The following is a 17,896-nucleotide window of genomic DNA, read 5'->3' on the forward strand; positions in this document are numbered from 1 at the left end:
GCGGCGCGGGCCGGGGCCGGGGCCCGCAGCGTCTCGCTGCGCTGGGACGGAGGTTTCCTCGGTGCGGAGGTGGGAGCGGGGCCGTGCGGGGCCGCGTCGCGCCGGGGAGGCGGGAGCCGGGCAGGGCCCCGCACGGCGGCTCTGCAGCCGCCTCCCGCCCCTGCCGGTAACGCGCCGCCCTGGCCGGGGCTCCTGGGAGCCGCGCTGACATTCCCGGGGTCTGCCCTGCAGCTTCCATACCGTTTTCGGTACAGCATGTTCTTTCCTCACCGTTTTTTTGTTGCGCTGGGCACATGCTGATCGCGGCAAGAGCCTCGTCCCCGCAGCGCCCGCCCCGCGCTCCTTTGTCCCCTGCTCGACGAGCAACGGGGCCGCAGTTTATTTGTCCAGCAGCATTTCCCTCTCCCATACCGGTGAGATTTGGTAATTGTAAAAGCAGAAGAAAAGCCTTTCCCGTCAGCATGCGCCCCTGGTTGCTTCCCGTTTCTGCCCTCATCCCACTAGTGGTGCCAAACACAATCCTGGCGATTTGGGAGCCTCAGGGAATCTAGGTCTGTCTGCTGACATTGCTGTGACAACCTCTGTGTGCAGAGAGGGCCGGAGAGAAGGGCTGCCTTCACTGGGTGAGGTGTGGGGTTTTCCTCCCTCATGGGGAGGAATTGCTGGGGAGTGTGTGGTAATTAATTAATCCAGCACTGGGAAAGAAGGAGGAGGAAGAAGGATTGTGTGGCAAGTAATTAGTTTCTTAAAGTCTCAAATATCTGAGTGATTTCCATGAGCACCTTGGTTTTTATTTTAGACGAGAAGAGGCAACGTGGAAGCGTTCGGAAGGCAGCAGAGTGGAATCCCCTCTCTTCTCCTTGGCCTTATCCTTTGTTCCCACCCTCCGGAGCTGTAGCCTCCTGCTTTCCCCAGCCTGGCTCTGTCCCTCACTGCGGCAGCAGCACCTTCACCTGCCGCTCGCAGGGTCCTCTCCTGGCAGGTGCCTTTTCCACCAGCAGCTTTGTCACGTCTTCCTTGCTCCACAAGCTCGGCCTTCTTGCGGCCCTCCACACCTCTCTCTTCCGTGTTTTATCGACAATTCAGCATTTCTGCCTTGTGAAACGTTGTGCTCGTTTGTTTTACCTTCCCCCTTCTCACTGCTTTCTGTCTACTCATGCCTCTTATCCCATTTGTCCCCTTCATGTGTCCTCTCTCTTTTTTTTTCCCTGTTTTTTTTTTTTCTCTTCTATCCTTTTCTATTCTGCCTTGCTTTCTCCTTCCTTAAATCTTGTTTTGATCACTGTCTTATTCCACCTTTTTTTTTGGCTTTTTTTCCCCCCCCATGCTGTCTCTTTACTCTTTGAGTCTTTGTCCTACTCCATCTTTTCTCCTTACCTTTATTTATATATACATACATATATATATAGAGAGAGAGAGTAATGAAACATGGCATGAAATATATATGTTTATGTATATAGGTAAGGAGAAAAGATATATACATATAGATGTATATACATGATAGATATATACATATATATACACATAGCTTTACATATACATAAAGGCCTACCTTTACATGCCTGTGTACATACAAATACGTATATTTTCTATTCCAGATCTTCCATTCTCTAGCTGTACCGGTGAAGTGACTCATGCTGATAGTCTGATCCTATTGCATCTTTCTCAGCACCTGAGATATGCTGCTCTCTGCCCTTCCTCTGACACACATAGCTGCTATATGGAAAACGGTCCTAAATTGAGAAGTAGACTCAAGAAAGCAGCTTGTTCAGGCTCAAATTTCCCATTGAAAATTCATTCCTGGGGATGACTGCAAAACCCCTAATCCCATGAATTTCTGAGATAATGGTGTTTTCTTCACATTTCTAAGTTTTTTATTTTTGGCAATGGAAAATCCATAATTTTAGGTAACAGACACCACTTTTATTCTTATTTATTTTTGTTTTAGTTGTCCTTTGTGTGCAGGCCTGATCCAAAGAAAGCAAAGAAAGTGCTTTTCTTCTTCTCCATGGTCTTGTTTTATACATTCGTTAAGCCACTTTTGTGCAGCTGTTGTGAAAGAAATGCTTTTCTGCTTCCCAGACAGCCATGCTCTGGCTCTGAAAAGGACTCTGTGTGGGACAAGCCTGGGGTCTTGGCTATTCAACTGCCCCCTTTTTCTGGAGACAGAGATATGACTGTAGAATTATGTGCATTGGGTGAGAGACAGAAGCATGTATGGAGGTAATAAGGTATTACCCCCAAAATAGTATTTTAACCTTGGGAGTGACCGAGTTGTTTAATACCATTCCTCCTTGACTATCACTTACTACAAAGGGTATCATTGTGGATCAAAGGTAAATGCTAGATTTTAAGTAAGACTTAATGTAAAAAATATATATAGTTTTAATAATTAAATCTTTTTTTTTCTTGTGAAAATCATACCACTAGCTGGCTGGAATGAAAACAGGTCCATCCCACAGACCCCACCTCCACTTTCTTACCTGACTCATAAAGAGAAGGGGGAGGTTACAGGCCACCTACAGCAACTCAACATTTTCCTTTGTGGTGAGAGTTAATCACCATTCTTGTCATATTATTTCACAGACCATTTTCAAGATATGGACTGTCAGGGTGATTCTTTATCTTTCAAACCAACCTTTAAAATCCTTGTAGAGTTAGGTAGTTTGGGGGTTTGTTTGTTTGTTTTGTTTTTCCAAATTCAGTGAAAACACACAGGCGGTCCGTTGCATTAAAATTTTATGGGTTTGTTCTGCTTAAAAAGCCTATTTCAAGCTCAGAGAAGAGAGAGTTTTCATTTGTAGAGGACTCGTTGCTGGCATGAGACCTACCACTCGCACAGGAAAGATGGATCAGCTGAACCTTCCCCAAGGATGTCCATGCAAGAGGTGTCCACTGGAAAAGGAACCAGGAGCTGTAGCCAGGGTGGTCAGGATTTAGGAAGGAAGAGTTTTGTCAGGAAAGGTAACACTTGTATTAGGCCAACATATGGAACTGGAAAAAATGGACGAGCTTTGGGCACATAAAAGCTCTACTTACAAACCCCATGTCTCATGAGGAAAGGGACTTTATTTAGTTGACTGACGTTTATCAAGCAAAAAATCCTGCAAGAAAAAGTCTATGAAGGTAGGAATGAGAGCAAAATACAAAGATGGCCAGACAATAAGTAGAGTCTGCAGTGAAAGAAAGAATGGGAAGAACTGAAAATGCATCTTCAGGAAGTTATTCAGAGACACAAAATGAAGGATTCATGTTACCCTAGAAAGTGAGAGAAAGCTTGGAAAGCAGAGGGTGACATTTTTACAAAGGGAATTGCTGAAATGAGGCAGAGAGAGGGCAGAGGGGAAGAACAGCTGAGACCACTCTGGAATTCAGTGCCTAAAGCAGGATCTTTAGCACAGTGTGAAGACAACAAATGCATTTGGTAAGTCTCCTTATTTCTCTGTTACAAGGTTAGTCAGACTCAAGGAATGGGAAAGAAGAAGGAAAAGCAAAAGATCTGAAATTAACAGTGTACAAATACGGATGAAGGAAGGGGAAGAAAATTGCTACAGGCTGGCAGAGAGGAAAAGGTGGCACCTTTTCCCTGAGGAACTTGGAAAATGATGGAGCATCAAGACATGGGGCAGCGAGCTCCATGGCTTTGGGAGCATGGGAGCACGCAGTCTGGAATGAGTCAGCTCAACACACCCTGGTTATTTCAGGGTCACACTCAACACACCTTGGTTATTTCTTTATGCCTTAAAAGGCATTGAAGATGCAGAAACAGATTCTGCCCCTTCCTGTCACATCTTTCTCTCCTATGCCGGGTTTAATTCCCATAGTTGCTCTTCTCATGCATTGTAGATCTTCAGACCAGTTCTGATCACTTGCTGTCCTCTGCACTTGGCTGGTAATTGGGGCAGAAACCTAAAATTAAGAAGAAGAGGTAGGAGTCACCAGTAAAGACCACCAGAAAATGGATTTCTTGAATCAGAGGCACTAACAGAGAGAAAAAAAAAAGAAACACGTGAGGAAGGAACAAGTTGGGGAGCTGTAACAGTTGGGGAAACTAAAGGTGTTGCAGCCTCGGGAGGAAAGAGAGTGTAGGAGGATGGAGCCACTGAGGGCTGAAATAACACTAGTACCAATCATCTGGCACTCAACCAATGTTTTAAACCTGCAGCCCCTGAAAACCCTTTCATATTTCAAAAACTGAACCTATATTTAGTTATCTAATAGCTAGTTCCTCGCAAGGACTAGTGTCTCTGGGCTCTCACTTTGTCCACCAGCCCCTGTCTTCACCTCTAGTTGACTGGTTGCAAGCAGGTCTTCTGCAGAGAGCTCTCTGCACCCTTGACTGATGTAAATATTGATGTATCCCTAATTACCCTGTGATTTCTTTGGAAGGGAGATTGCCTTTTTTAGCCCATATCGGTATAGCAACCAGCACAGTAGCTGCTCTTGATAATGACAGTAACTGCTGTGCTATCACAATACAAATGATAATTAGAGCTGAATTAAAACAGCGTTCACAGACAGCTTGTATGGCTTGGAATTTGGGCATGGGCTAAACTGGACTGAAACCCAGGGTTTTTTTTTTTCCGGAGTCTGTGGGAACTACAAGCTTTGCAACCCTGTGGCTGTTCAATCAGTTGTTTATTCCTCCCTGCACAAGTATCACATGTTCAGTGAGCCCGGATAGCAGCAAACCTCCCGGGGCTTAGAACCTCCTGGCACTTACACTGGGCATGAGAAGAAGGAGGAATGAACAACAGCAACAGAAAGAATAAAGAAAAAAGAAATGCAAAATGTAGGACCTTTGTGCATTTTGGCAGGGCTTCTTTGGTAGCATAGCAAAATGCAGCAGAAAGGGACTGTCTGGTGCACGTAGACCAGTTACTTGCTATTGCAGGAGTGGAAATGTTTTCAGAAGATTGTCAGATGTTATCTTTATGCTGTGGAAGGTTTCAATTTCTTCATCTATTCCCCCCTGCCCTCTTCTCGCTCCCCAACAATGAAGTAAAGGACATAAGTGAGGTTCCTCCTTCTCATTTCTAGTGTAAGTTTACCATAAACATTTTAACCACTTTAAATTATTGTCAGTTCTTACTTCTATCTTAAGCAATTCTTATCTCCGTAGTGTTCACCCCTGAGCTATTTGTAGGCAGCAGCTACCTCCCCTTTTAGCTGTTCTGCTGGCTCTGCAAGCCTGGCTTCCCTCATCTCCTTCCCTACGATATTCCCTGCTGCTTTTCCCTACCGCCGTGCCTCCGAGCTGACCTCTGGCACTCGGTGCCTCTCCTGCTATGGGTAACGTGATCTGGTGGTGGCAGCACAGAAAGGGGTCAGCAGTCCCGGGTCGTATTCCCAGTTCTGTGATCGGATGATATGGATGTATGGGAAAGAGCTTCTTTATTTCCACATAGGCCACAGTAATAGTCAGGCATCTTCATTACTTCAGGATGCTTACAGTAAAATTGCTACAAGAATGCCAAATTTGTTATTGTTATACATGTTATAATATCTCCAGGATCCTGCAGCAATGAAACTGGACACTGCTGTTCACTTCCTCTTAGCTTGCGGCGCGGCCTGCAATGTGTTTGGATATACCTGTCTGGTTTACAGAATCAGCCCATGAAACCAGCATTTATATTTTACATTTCCCAGCCCCCATGCATCAGTGAGAAAGCAGCTTTCAGGTACTCCTGACTTTTTCATTGATTGCATGTTTTCTGATGCTTTTTTTTTTTCTTAAAAAAAAAAAAAAAAAGTGATTTCTGAATGGGAGGAAGACATAGGTCATGCTCCTGGAAGACTATATCCGAATTCAGAGACTCTCCTTTTGGGGTGATGTCAGTTGGGATGATCAGGTCATCCCGGTCACACATGGCCCTTCTTCCCTAATCCTGCACGTAGAGGGTGAGTTTGTGACACGCGCTGCCCATCCTGCTGGAGATGCTTGTGTTAGACCTGTCCATATGGCAGGAAGGTTGTTGGAAAGCCTTACCTTTCAACCTGTGGCAATACTCGTTTGGGATGGGCCCATTACAGCAGCCCTGAAGAGGCTTAGTGACTTTGGTATTATCTTCAGTCCAACTTGGCAGCATAGTCTCCACTTCATGTTTTTATATCCATTACATAATATTCCCAGCCACGTTTTGGAGCACGACCATTGATCTAGGCCCCATTTTGCTACACAAATGACCTGCAGTTGTGTAGAAAGTCACAGACACCCATCAAAATATGGGAATGGGGTCTTGTAGGAGCATGAGGTGCCTCATGTCTTTGTTAGTAGTTCTCACCTAAATCCTCTTTGATCTCAGAAGGAAATCTCATTTCCTGGGGTCTTCCATCATCTCTCTTACATCCATGCTGCCCTTCTGACCTGCATGTGCTGGACTGTAGCTCTTCATATTTTTGACCACAGCTGAAGTAGCACTTCTTTATTGGATGTTCTTTTCAGCATCAATGAAAGCAATTGCTAAGATTTGGGTAACTCTCCATTTCTCCTTAAAATTCGTAAGAATAACTCATTTAAATGTAATGACAGTTCTTCAAGCTTATTATTATTTCTTAATTTAGAAACCATGGCTCCGCTGTAAAAAGGGATGTTTAGACATAGCAGACTCAGTGAGTGCATGTTCTGCTGTTTTCCCAGAGAAACTGAAAAGATGAGGTCAAAGATGAAGCAATTTTCAAATTTGGCAAAGCATAGAGTTTTTTTTTTTTTTTGAATCTGCACTTTCAGTTGCATTAGGTACCACGGAATAAGTAATGCCCTCTTTTAATATGTGCACTGTACTTAATATTGCAGAAACCGGTTGCCTCTGGTTTCTGCTCTGGCACCCATTTCCAGTCATCTGTACTTTCCAAAATGACAAATTGCCGCCACGTAGCTGGGCTGGTCGATGCCACGTGGCCCTTCCTGCGAGCAGGATGGCGCTGGCTCCGTTTGAGATCATCCCCCTGCACGTGGCTGGTAGGCTCCGACCTTGCTGTGTGGCTGGAGCAACTTGGCTGAATTACTGCAAGGACAGGAGTGAAAGTCACTGCTGACAGGTTGACTGGGGGCTCCAGACAGCTCCAAGTGGGATGTAAAGGGAAAGAAGGCTGTTGTTTAAGGAAAGAACTTGTGGCAGAAGCGGCAAATCTTGATAGCTGTGAAATGCTGAATTTTGCCTTGAAGTTTGTGTTGTGTTAAGGTCATGATTAAAGTCCCAGGAAGAGCCTGGTTGTGTTCTCTGCTGAGTTACACATTTAGCCTGTCTATATTCTCATGGATATAAATTCATTTCCTTTGCTTGCAATAGGACTGATTAACACTGAGGGTTTTCAGAGTGTAGTTATGATAATATACATTTCTCTTAAAGCCTAGCAGAGTCTTTGTGGGAAAGCAGGCCGTGTAATTTTAGCAGATTACAGTATTGGATGTACTCCTTAAAACATTTAAAGGGTATCAATCTCTGAAGATCCTAATTGTGCTAACAGACCCAGGTTAAACCCCATCATTGACTAATCAGAATGAGGACGGCAATATTTAGTCTCCTGGCAATCATTCTTCTTGCAGCACCGTGGCTCTCTGCTGCTTTGCCTTAGGTGATGAATAAGATTTTATTTTCTTTAAAACTTCAGTGTATATTCCCTGCAGACAGCTACTGATCTACTTGCTTTGTGCATAAGCATCTCAGATTGAGAGCCCCACAGCCCTGACGAGTATTTGCAGCTTTAGCAGAAGTAGCACGAGGAATTGCAGCTGGGGCTGGTGTTTGACAGATGTGTTTCTAAAATCTTAAATGCAAATAACCCAAAAGTAAAAGCAAAGAAGAGCTCGCTGTAAGTGCTGAACTCCCAGGTCATGTGTTAATCCAAGCAGTGATACTAAGGAGCAGTCCAGGAGTTAGGACACCAGGCTCTGCTCTGCTTTGGAAACCGTAGATCAACATGGACTCAGGGGACTAAATCTGCAGCATTTCTTTATAATTTAAGGGAGAGGAGGCATCTTCAGTTCTAACTCTTCTTGTGGTCATAATTCATAGTCAGAAATCTCTTCACTGTAAGTATTGCATGGATGCTTCCAGAGTTACAACCTAAATGACAACTTTACAGGATCAGTCATGTAAAATACAGCAGAATACATGGGAATGTGGCTGGTAGGGTTATTATTAAAGTTTGATTACCTGCAAAGAAACCTGGAATTCCAAGATTGATCCATGTACCCCCCATCATTGGAAGAAAACAGGCATTTCAGGTTAGTTTACCTCAGTCTAGTAGCTGCTCCTTGTTACTTCAGAAGAAAACAAATATTACCTCATCAGCACATGCTAGACACAAGCCCAGAGAAAAACTCCTTCCAGTCCAAAATATGAGTGTCAGGTTTTTCACATGAGGAAGCATCACCAGTGTCTCACTGTGAATCATCACATTTCAGCTGTTTTATTACCTAGGCTAAGCTTAACCATAAAATACCTGCTTGTTTTCTCAGTTAGCACTATTTAATCACATGGATTGGCTGAGAGAATTCTCAATTAATAACTTTAAGGTAGATTGTCACACATTTATATAAGGAAGAGGATTTAGTGTTTGCAGAAATAGGCTCTTCCAACAAGCAATACTTGCTGGCGTCTGGCTATTTGTAAACTCTATTTAATAGATCTTCTGTTTCTGCTTTTGGAAACAATTTTGAGCAGATGAAAGAACCCATTAGAAAGGCCTTTCTTCTCCATGGAAACATTCTGTCATTTGTTGCCCTTTGTGTTTGAGAAATAGTAAAACAAAAAATAGCAGCAAATTTAATTTTCTTGACGTGCAGAATTAAATCCAGATTTTCATTATTTTATACAGCAAGAAAAATTAAAGAATGGGACAGTAATCAGACAGAACTAATAGGACATTCTTATTTAAGGACAAATAATGAGGCCTAGAGGGGAGACCACAGAGCTCAGCACTGCAAGGGCACCTTTTAATAGCAAAAAAATAAATAAATAAAAAAAAATCATTCCTATCCCTGCCTGACAAGCAGTCTGAAAGGACACATCGTGGTCCTCCCGTTGTCCTCTGCATGCACCATTGCCACCAACTTGGCACTGGTCGTACAGACTTAGCAGCAAGACCGATTATGGAAAAAAATGCTGAAGAAGCTTCTGTCTGTCTGTCTGTCTGTCTGTCGATATGTTAGGCCCAGAGAAAGCAGATGTAGAAGCAGCCCTCACATGAGCTTCCTCAGCAGCAGATCATTTCAGATCTGAGAGTCTGCAGTGATTTATATCTATAAATATGTTTTCCGTTCATTTTGCTTTTAACGGTGCTGAAGAAAAGGGAGTCAACTTGAAGCAAGATGCAGCTGACATTCGCTCTGGTTCTCTCAGGTGGGAAGACAGCAGCAGACAGGCTGCTGGTTAGCGCTTAGAGCTGCCAAGAAAGGTACTGTTGTTGCTTTTGTTGAGGTTTTTCAGAGGATGCTTGTGAGGAATTAAAAAATGCCAAAATGGATAATTGGGTTGGTTCACAGCACAAAAAGTAGCCGTAAAGCAAAAACACGGCCAAACGTTTTCCTCAAAACCTCAAATATCACCTCGATGCTTCGAAAGGCCTCTTCTTGCATGGGCTGCCCCTGCCTCCCAGGGACCTGGATGTCTGACCGACCCCATCTTCCCTAGTGCAGTGCGGTCTCCCTCAGTAAGGATCTTTGGGAGAATCCCTGGCTGAGGATGCCATGGAAAAGGTCCCTTTGGGAGCAGAAACATCCTAAAGCATTTCAAGGTGTAAGTTACCCTGCTTCAGCTTCCAGGAGTCACAGGATCACAGCACAGTTGAGGCTCAAGCAAGGTCAGCAGGAGCAGGATGCTCAGGGCCGTGTCCAGGAGGATTTGAATTTCTCCAAGGATTGAGCATCCACAGCCCCTCTGGGGAACCGTGACCAGGGTTCACCTGCCCTCACAGTAACAAGGTCAGGGATCTTGGCAACACTTCCTAACACAGTAGTTGTGTTTGATATTTAATTTTTAAAAAGTTAGTTAAGAACAATTGTGAAAGGTTTTCTTTTGGGGGGAAAAGGAAGGGAGGGAGGGAGACATGCACAGCTATTTCTTGTCTTGGAAAAATGCCTTTCCATTGGAAAGGATATCTTCAAGACTGCAAGTGAAACTGGTAGGGGATTTCTTTTTTACCCACATTGGTTTTCCATAGAGAAGAAAATGGGCTGTTTGGGTAGGCAGGTTGCAGAATTTCAAAGTATATTCAGCGCTTTCAGGTCAGCTCAGAATTTAACATGCCAAATCCCTCCACTGTGAACAGTGCCAGAAAATAAATAAGAAAGGGAATGAGGTGGCAGAGGTGAAGAAATAGTTTGGGTCAGTTCCAGATTTTAGGAGCTTGTGAAAACCAAATCTTTGGAGGTCTTCAAGAAGAGGGAAGAAATTAGTCTAGCAGGGCATGTCTAGGGGTATCGAGTCCTCAAAAAAATGGAGTGGACCTCTAGAGTGTGGAGCTCCGGAGGGCCCTTCTGGGCACATTTCCTATTTTCCAAAAGAAGTTTTACTGTTTTGAGCCTGAGAATCCCTTTTTTTCCTCTAAAAATCCACTGTGGCAGACTGGACCTGCCCATATTTTTGCACGTGGTTCAGATTGAGCCATGGGTCTTTACCTCCTGTGAGTTCACCTGGAGGAAAGCTGCTCTCTCTGGGTGTGCTCATCTCCTTTCTCGTCTATCAAATTGCTTTGCTTTGAACTTAAAAGAGGGTCAGTAAAACATTTGCTTATGGTCACCAGCTGGCATAACCACATACAGATAAAACAGATACAGATTGTATCTGTATAAAAATACTGACTTCCTGAAACAGTTATTCCCAGCAGTAATAGCAATAATGTTGATAAAGCAAAACCAATTAAAAGAAAGCAATAACAGCTTTCAGTCTGTTTTCTTTCCCATCCTCCATGCATTAAGATGATGACTATTCCATGGACTTGAGGATGATTTATATGTATTTACCCTCCTTGGAATGTTTGTTTGTTAGTTTTAGTTTTGCATGTTTTGTCATGAGCATTTGAGATTGTGGTGCAGTGAGGAGTTTGTGCTATCCTTGTGACCTGATGTCTTCCTATATCCCGCCCTTTACTGTCTAGGTGCAAAATATCCCATGTTAGATTGACAGAATACTCATTTTCTGCGTGATGAAGCAAAGGAAACTCAAATATGTCTCATATCTCAAAAGGCAAAGCTACTACTAACAGTAAGGAAGAAAGTGCTTCGCTTGAGCAAAACCTGAATATTGAGGACGTCAGTGTCTCATGTTAGCTTTTAAACAAGCAGGCATTTTGGAGGGTTTTCATGAGAGCAGAGAGCAGACAGGGCAGCTTTTACTCATGACTCAGAGGGGCTCTAGGCTGTTTCTGTATCCCCAAGGTTATTGCACCCATCCTTATCCTCGGGGCCGTTGCACTGCTCCATCCCCTGCAGCCTGTCCTGGCCAGCACCTCGCATGCAGAGGATTTGTAGCCACTGAGGTTCCTCACACAATTTGGACCCAGGAGGCTGATGTCAATGGAGACATGGGCATGTAAATCCAGCTCCAGTCTTTTAAGACGTCTGCTCTTTCAGGTAGCAAGGGGATCTTTCTATGCACTTTGTTTGCATGAGATTTGCATTTATTTCCAAAAACTGCTAGTCTCACTCATCCCAATGTGGACAAGAATGATTGAAACCAGGTCAGAGTTAAGGTAACCACCTCGTTCCTCGCCAAAGGAGAGAGCAGAGCAACTGGCAGTTGGTGCAGCAGGTTGGGACAGGGGCCCATTTGGGTCTGTGTGTACGGCCCATATGCTACGTTCTAGACTCCTTTCTCCTGTTTACTCTCTCCATTTTCATTCACATGTACCATCAAGCTCCCCTTGTCCTCTAATAGCCAACAGAGTGTCATCCGTAGGTCTTCTTCAAAGGAGATGCCCTGAGATGAGACTGGAAGCTGGAGATTTCCCTTTCCATGACACAATCAAAGTGTCCTCCAAAACACCAAACCCTTCATATCAAAAGCCCAGGTTGCAGCATAGTTATGCCTTGGACCCCCATGTTGTAAAGCTCGGATAAATCCATAGTGTAGAGCAGGCATTCAGTTTTATGATCATTTATGTATTGTCTTTTATTACTGTTCTTCTGGATTACAGCAATGATTACAGCAGGTCAGGGCTCTGCAAGTTATGGCCTAGTGAAGAAAAAATCAGGGACAAAGTGAGGCACTTTTGATGTAAACTGGCCAAAGGAGACCTGCTTTCCTGAAAGCAGAAAGAAACAAATGGCAGAGACTGTTTCAGTCCCTATAGTTTCTCTCAATCAACTTGTAGCTCAAAAGCACCTTTTTTATTTATTTATTTTTTTTTATAATTTCTTGTCCATCTTGCTGGTTTTATGCTAGGTTCTTCTTGCCACCTCCTTTCAACTTTTCTGCCTTTTGGTATTTCTGCTAGCTAACTGGAGTATTGGGAATTTCACAGAATCCCAGAATGGTTGAGGTTGGAAGGGACCCCTAGAGCTCATCTAGTCCAACCCCCTGCTCCAGCAGGGACACCCAGAGCACGGGGCACAGGGCGGCATCCAGGCGCCTTTGGAAGATCTCCAGAGAAGGAGACTCCACAGCCTCCCTGGGCAGCCTGTGCCAGGGCTCGGGCACCCTCACAGCAAAGCAGTTCTTCCTCACATGCAGATGGAACTCCCTGGGTTTCAACTTGCACCCATTACCACATGTTTCCATTACTTCAGTTCACCAGCTTAAAGTTTGTTTTATGTTCTTCTGTAACATATATTGTAAGACATTAGCCACAGAAATGCAAACACGCACAAGATAAACGTTGGCCCACATGCAACAAACGGGGTTTACTAGAGTTTGTAATAACTTTTAAAATAATTTTAAACAATCTAATATAAAGGTGGCTGCAGTGTTCTCTCATAGCTGTATCCAGGCCACTCCAGAATGATTTAATCCTTGTTGTAACAATTGTTTTCTTTCTCAAGTACCATTTCCTGTCATATAGTCAGAAAGATGCTCATCCCCAGCCCATATTTGCCAAGTAGATACTAACCAGGCTTGGGTTCAGCAATACTTACTACAATCCCAGTTTGATAGGAATTTAAACAGAAAACAGCACACAAACATGTACAAAACAGAGCAGTTCTCATTGGCGATTCCCAGATGCTTGCGGTGAGTCGCGGGACGTTCATCTCACACGTCAGAGATGTCGTTGCGTCTCGCGTCTCTGCGTTTAGCCCTTCCTTCCTCCCTTGAATCAGCCTCCTGTGGTCAAGTAAAATCAGACTGTGCGAGACTCAAAAAGAATCTGATCTTTTGCTCTTCTTTCCAAGCAGCTCTAAGCACCGGCGAAAGCTTCCAAGATGCCAGAGCCAGCCAAATCCACCTCTGCGCCCAAGAAGGGCTCCAAGAAAGCGGTGACCAAGACCCAGAAGAAGGGGGATAAGAAGCGCCACAAGAGCAGGAAGGAGAGCTACTCCATCTACGTGTACAAGGTGCTGAAGCAGGTGCACCCGGACACCGGCATCTCCTCCAAGGCCATGGGCATCATGAACTCCTTCGTGAACGACATCTTCGAGCGCATCGCGGGCGAGGCGTCGCGCCTGGCGCACTACAACAAGCGCTCCACCATCACCTCGCGCGAGATCCAGACGGCCGTGCGGCTGCTGCTGCCCGGCGAGCTGGCCAAGCACGCCGTGTCCGAGGGCACCAAGGCTGTCACCAAGTACACCAGCTCCAAGTAGCTGGCGCTCGTCGCCAGCGGGACTTGTAGGTGGACAGGGGCGACGGGGGGCAGCTGCTGCACGGAGAAATGTCACCACCGCTACTCCCGTTTGTGGGGCATGGGCATTCGGAGCTGCCTCCTGAGCGAGGGGGCGGTGAGCTGCACGTGGGCTTGTTTTCCTGCCGGGACACGCTGCGGGTTTTGTGCGTCGCGCCGCAGGCAGAGGAGGCCTCTGCTTCCCCATCTCACGCGGAGGAGGCCGCGCTCTCCTCCGCGCTCGGAGCAGACCCGTGCCTGGCGCTCGCAGGGCGCACGCGCGGTGTTGGCACGCGGGCTCTGAAGTCTCCCTGGGGCCGGCCCGTCTCATTGCCCTCTCACAGGCTGGGTTGCAGCAGGTGGTGCCCACTGCAGAGCACCCATAGCGATTAAAAGGAGGCCTGTGCTGGACCAGGCTGCAGGAGGCCTCTGAAAGAAGCAGCCCAGGGAGTGGGCCAGCACCATGGGACACATCAGTGCTAGCATCCCACTGAACTGGCCACAGGGTGTGGGGCACCTGGTCCCTGCTCACCTCAGGACAGCCCAGATGTCTGAGCTGCCTGTGCCGAGACCTGGGAAAGGAGAGGGAGACGTTGGGTGGCCTCCCGCCCCTGGCTGCTGCTTTGCCTGCTTCAGGATCCTGCTGTGCTCTGCAAGATGCTGCTCTTTCCACCGCTGTCCGAGACCTCCTCTGCCGCGATGCTGCTGGCGCTTACCCGCCTCCCAGGGACACTTGACATCATTTTAAACAACTTCAGATATTCCCCATGCCTTCTCAAACATCATAGAAAGGTGAGCAATAATAAAGCCTTGTTAAAAGCCATAGAGATGGGTGGAGGAAACTCTCCATCTAAAATAGGTCTTGGTGGAGATGCTGGGCAGCACGGTAAGGCCTGGGTAGAACTGGTGTGAATCCAAAGCTTCCCGTTCGAAACACAGCACAGCCAATGGTGAAAATAAATCTAAATCTCTGGTAGGCTGTAGTACCTCAGATCAAAAATGTCCATGTCTTTAAAATAGCAACTGATTGTTATTCTGTGAAGGAAAGGGCAGCAAAACCAGGAAAGCCATTAGATCAGCTTCACCCCAAACTCCCAGACTTTCTTTTTAATGAAAATGTAAATTAATTCTCCAAAATAATAACCTTGTACTACATCTCTCATTTATCTGTATGCTTTTTTGTTTTGCACTGTGGGAGTGATGAGGACCCTTGAAAAACTGGTTGCTTTTGGAACTGCAGAATTCTGCTGTTCCAGAATGTTCAGTTGCTTCTTGTTTGTTTATTTTTTTAAGGGTTGTAGTAACTTTGCAGTTGGTCCTGAAGCAGGAACTGCACAGAACTGCACAGCCAAACGCATCTCTGGGAACCTAGGGCAGCATGGGCCCCTCGGTGGTGCTGTGCTGGAAAGAAGTGCAAATCCACACCTCCCGTTTGGATCGGTCCTCTGTGGTACAGTCCTGTGCCAACCAGCTCTTCCATACCCACCTGCAAGGGCTGAGCATGGAAGGCCATTGCTCCAGAGATTTCCTTCCATTCCCATGGAAGGCCATTGCTCCAGAGATGTCCTTCCATTCCTTTCCTGAAATGTGGAGTCCCCACACCAGGAGACAGGCCTTTCTTCCCATGCTTTGCTCACTGATCATACACACCCCGGGGCTTTCAGCTGCATTTAATGCAATGACCCCAACAGGAATCTCTTGCAGTATCTTGCAGCATCTCCTGCAATCAGCACCAGCATGGGTTCCCAGTGCTGGTGTCTATGTTTGGTGGCCACAGTCCATCCCATTTGGCCATGACCCTGTGGAAGTGCCAGCTTAGCAGATCCTTCTGTTTTCCAATCAAACAGCCAAAGGCAGGAACCAGACATGAAAATATACCTGGACTGGACGTAAAGCTGCTGTCATTGACCCTCCTTCCACCAAAAAGAGAATGGCACAGCAGGGGAATGAATATAAAGTGGAGGGCTACTTGGCAGCACTGAAACTTTTTCCTCCAACCCAATGAGTCAGAATTCCTCACATCAGGATTTCCCTGTGATACAGGAACAGAGGGGCAAACAGGACTGTTCAGTTCAATGCTACATGTGCAAGCCAGGCTGCTGCTGGGCCTCCCCCAGCTTTACTCAGCACTGCTTCCCAATCCTCATCACTTCGCAGCAGCCCAGAAGGCTGAAGCTCTACTTCAGCCTCCACGGGCAGTGCAGCCGCCCGCAGCAAGGAATCCAGAAAATAAAATTAAACCTTCTTGCTGCTGAGTCTCCTGGCCCAGTACCGCAGCAGGGGGAGCAAGGCTGGGCTCTCAGACAAGAAATTCTGGCCCGTTGCACAGAGTCACAGCGAGCGTCGGGCTCCTTTTCCGCTCTCTGAGGTGGCACTGTTGTCAAATCTATTTTGGGGGATTGTTTTGGAGAGGAAAAGAGACAATTTAAGGAGGGTTTAAAAATACTTCAAGTCTTGGAGAGGATTTTTGTATCGTTTAAAGAAAAGTCACTGTGATTGAACATCTCCATCCCTTTATAATTTAGGCTGTAGCTTGGCACATATTTTGCTCTTTGCTCTCCCCTCTCAAATTCTTTGATTTTCCCCTGACAACACGAAGAACAGGACCAAAGAGTTGATCCATTAAAATGAACCTTAAAACCTCTCCTATTTTCTCCTCGCAGGCTTCATTTTAAGCTAGGTCTGGTCCTTAATCTGGACTGTCACCATCATGCAAACATCAGGGACAGTCACTGGTCCCACCAACCAGCATAAACTAGGGCTGCCTCTGAAGATAGTTAACAGCACTTGTGGAGTCGTGGCCCATGTGTGAAAAGACAAATGGAAAAGATACATATGTGTGTGTGTCTTGAACTGCTGCCTGAAAAGACACAACTTCCCACAGTTACCTGCTCGCACTGGCTCCTGGTCACGCCACTTTAATTGGAATTATTGTGGCAGTGACAGGCTTTGGACTGAGGCTTAAAAGTAGAGATAAGAGAAAATAGTCTAAACATTCAAGGATCAAAGTATTGATTGCCCGCTTAGCAGACAGAGTTGTGGCATGTTCCAAAAGTCCCTTGCCATGGGATTTTCTGCAAAACCTGCTTTTAAAGAGGTGTATTTCCAGTTCTTGGGGTTGATAAAATACTTTAAAAATGTGGATAACGCACAAAGCCCCCCTCTCCCCTTCCTTACTCCTACGACCACCCCAGCAGCATCTCTGAGATACCTCTGTGCTTTGCCAGTAACAAACCAAACGCAGGCTGCAAGTTGGCAAAAGGAAACTGCAGAAGACTAATACAGGTCTTGGTTACCCCCATAGGGGTTGCTGCACAGGGGCAGTGTTGAGGTTTACTCATCAGGACGGATAGGTCCGTAGTCAAGCACTAGGCAGAAAGAGTAGCAGCAGCAAGTGCAGGACGAGTACAAGTGCAGGACGGGTTGTGCCTGTCCTGGACAGCACCGTCATCTGAGGAAGTGGCACCCGGCGGCCAAGAGAGCCCTTCCCGGGGTAGCCCGTGTCACTGCGTGTCCCTTTGCCCCCCACAGACAGCAGCATAGAGGCAGTCCCAGGTCCTGGCGGCCCTGGAGCCGAGCCTGGCATGGCCTTTGCCCAGCCTCGGGCATCTGTCAGCATCGCAGCATTTCCTCGGGCTTTACACTGAGAGCAAATTGTTTACAGGAAGGGAGGAAGGTGGAAGAACCCATAGAAAAATCACTTGCTGCCGGGATTTGGGGAGTTCCCCAGGACGGCAGCTGGGGAGCAATGTCTCACACTTGCTATCCATGCATGGTATTTGGCAGGCTTGCATACATGGAGTTTTTCTGACCATAAGTGTTACATAATGTATGATCGATGCTATATTACTGTTGTTTTATGACATATCTTACAGCTAAATTACCTGTTTTCTGTTAAGTGTATAAATAAAATGTAAATGCAGGCCTGCAGAGAGAGTCAGGCGGTACCAAACCCCACAGATGTCTCTGTTTCTGTCGTGTCAACGAGCCCTCCATGCCCCGTGTTTCTCTTCCCTCAAGCTGCTTCCTCGGGGCCTCAGCAGCCTCCCGTCCAGCAGGGGCTGCGGCCTCGGCAGCGCTCGCGGCCCCTCAGCAGGAGCTGCGAGGCCGCCTTCCCCTCCACCCTGGCACAGCA

General features: G+C 46.2%; 1 protein-coding gene across 1 annotated transcript; it reads left to right on the forward strand.

Annotated features, from left to right (window-relative positions):
- The first annotated feature begins 46 nt into the window (after positions 1–46).
- Positions 47–17,344, forward strand: LOC112953313 (histone H2B 5-like). Its single transcript, XM_026046345.1, has 2 exons — positions 47–61; positions 13,337–17,344. Exon 2 carries the CDS (start codon positions 13,364–13,366, stop codon positions 13,742–13,744), a length of 381 nt encoding a protein of 126 aa, XP_025902130.1. The 5' UTR covers positions 47–61; positions 13,337–13,363; the 3' UTR covers positions 13,745–17,344.
- The last annotated feature ends 552 nt before the right edge of the window (positions 17,345–17,896 follow it).

The sequence above is a fragment of the Nothoprocta perdicaria genome, unplaced genomic scaffold (genome assembly GCF_003342845.1).
Source record: "Nothoprocta perdicaria isolate Ctin4 unplaced genomic scaffold, notPer1 scaffold_44, whole genome shotgun sequence".
Taxonomy (NCBI): domain Eukaryota; kingdom Metazoa; phylum Chordata; class Aves; order Tinamiformes; family Tinamidae; genus Nothoprocta; species Nothoprocta perdicaria.